The 1,721-nt window shown below is 34.9% G+C and overlaps 1 protein-coding gene across 1 annotated transcript in view; it reads right to left on the bottom strand.

Annotated features, from left to right (window-relative positions):
• Positions 1–592: 592 nt before the first annotated feature.
• LOC125504984 (transcription elongation regulator 1-like) overlaps positions 593–1,721 on the bottom strand; it is a gene marked incomplete at its 5' end in the record, with an annotated part of 2,276 nt that continues 1,147 nt past the window's right edge. The window contains 4 exon segments of the mRNA XM_048667878.1: positions 593–925; positions 986–1,155; positions 1,215–1,505; positions 1,565–1,711. Of these exon segments, the coding sequence (XP_048523835.1) occupies positions 799–925; positions 986–1,155; positions 1,215–1,505; positions 1,565–1,711 (735 nt within the window).

Raw genomic sequence — 1,721 nt, 5'->3', positions numbered from 1 at the left:
AATAACACAAAAGCTTTGCCAGTACCAGAACTCTATTGGAAAATTGCGTATGAGCCAATTAAACAAAAGGGAATCGTTCTGATCGTCGTAAATAATCCCTATTTGGAAACATATCAACGGATCTGTGAGGACATTGCTGACAAAATTACCTGGATAAACTGGGATAGAAATAATCAAATAAAAGGTTTTGCCTATGCCTGTACCGTAGATAGTTTTAGAAAGGTGGTAAGTTACTTCCCAGAATTGACTGTGCAAGGCGTTTTGTTGTAAGTTATTAATAACATGTACGTTGAGAATGTCTTGATTATGAGCGTGTAATAAAGAATATATTTGGATTGATATGGACTTGATCAAATGCTAACTCAGAGCGTAGCAAATTCCAAATGCAAAGGTGCTCAATTTGCGAGATTTTGTGCCTACCACAAATTAAGCTGTATTTTAACACCTTTTAGAAGCGATTATTTGATACTAAAAAATCAAATAAAAATTCTACATACACAGAATATTGGGATTGAATTTAATTGTCGTTTAAATTAAATTGAAATATTTTCAACATTAATCACAAGAAAAAAGGGCAAAAAAACAAAAAAGGTTTAAGATAAACCGTTTATTTAAAAGGTTTCTCCACCAAATGTTCACTAAATGCGAGATTAAAATAAGCTTGCATTTAGGACTGTTCACTATTGATAATTGAACCCAGCCCATGCCAAAATAACAGTAATTAAAAAGCAAATAAACCATTTTATAATAATGCAATTACAAAGTAAACTGATATTAATGCGGCTGTGATGTAAATTATTACTTAGCTCGCCTGTTTGGCTCCGTAGCAGTCGGAGGCGGAGGGGGACCCCTTCTATCGAGTTCTTCGAGATAATTCAAAATTAATTGAGTCCTTTCTTGTGGTATATGATCCAAAATCAAAAATCTATAAGAATGATTCTAATTAGCACAGTTTTTGGAAAATTATGGAACATAAGCGAATTACCTTTTGTCATTTTTCAGAATGTCTTCAATTTCCTGCATGTGATTTTGATTTTCTCTGAGCAACGTCAATGATTTGTGTGTTATCAGTTTGGTTTCTTGCAACAATTCTTTAAACTGATTTTTCGCAGTCAACAGTTTATCTTTTAGATAATCCTTAAATTCTCGTTCACACTATTCAATAAATTGATTAAATTCTAACAATAAGGAACTCTCAGTTTTCTATATCTTACCCTTTCGCTGGAAGAGAATTTTGTATATCTTGGATCATCTCTGATAAGCTTTTTTATTTCTTTCCAGTTGCTAACGAGGTTAACCTCAGATGTTTCATCTAGCATTTCCCTGAAGCTCTGACGCTTCTTCTTCAGCAAAGCTTCAACATGTTCATTAAATAGCTTTTCTTTCTGGTCACGAGGCAGAGACTCGGCCAGATCCCACCGATGATCTTTCCTTAGGATTCTCTTTACCTCCTTCCAGCTCAGTTCCGAATTTCGAACCAAGTCAACGAGCAATGCGTTGAAGTGCTATAAGTAAAATGTAGCATAAAAAATACGACATTGAACATAGTCAGGTTTATGTTTACTTGTCTAGCCTCGTCTCTTTTATGTTGCTCCCTTTCCTTCTCCCGATCCCTCATATGAGTAGCCAACGTTCTTTGAACTTCTTCTTCGCGTCTTTTAAGACTAGCTTCTGCTTTAGCCTGACGCTCCTTGTCCTTTTCTTCCTTTGCCTAATTAAAA

The sequence above is a fragment of the Dendroctonus ponderosae genome, unplaced genomic scaffold, assembly GCF_020466585.1.
Source record: "Dendroctonus ponderosae isolate FM_Combo_2020 unplaced genomic scaffold, Dpon_F_20191213v2 Dpon_F_20191213_1, whole genome shotgun sequence".
Classification (NCBI taxonomy): Eukaryota; Metazoa; Arthropoda; class Insecta; order Coleoptera; family Curculionidae; genus Dendroctonus; species Dendroctonus ponderosae.
The sequence above is the reverse complement of the archived record's forward strand: the minus strand, read 5'-3'. Positions and strand labels throughout refer to the sequence as shown.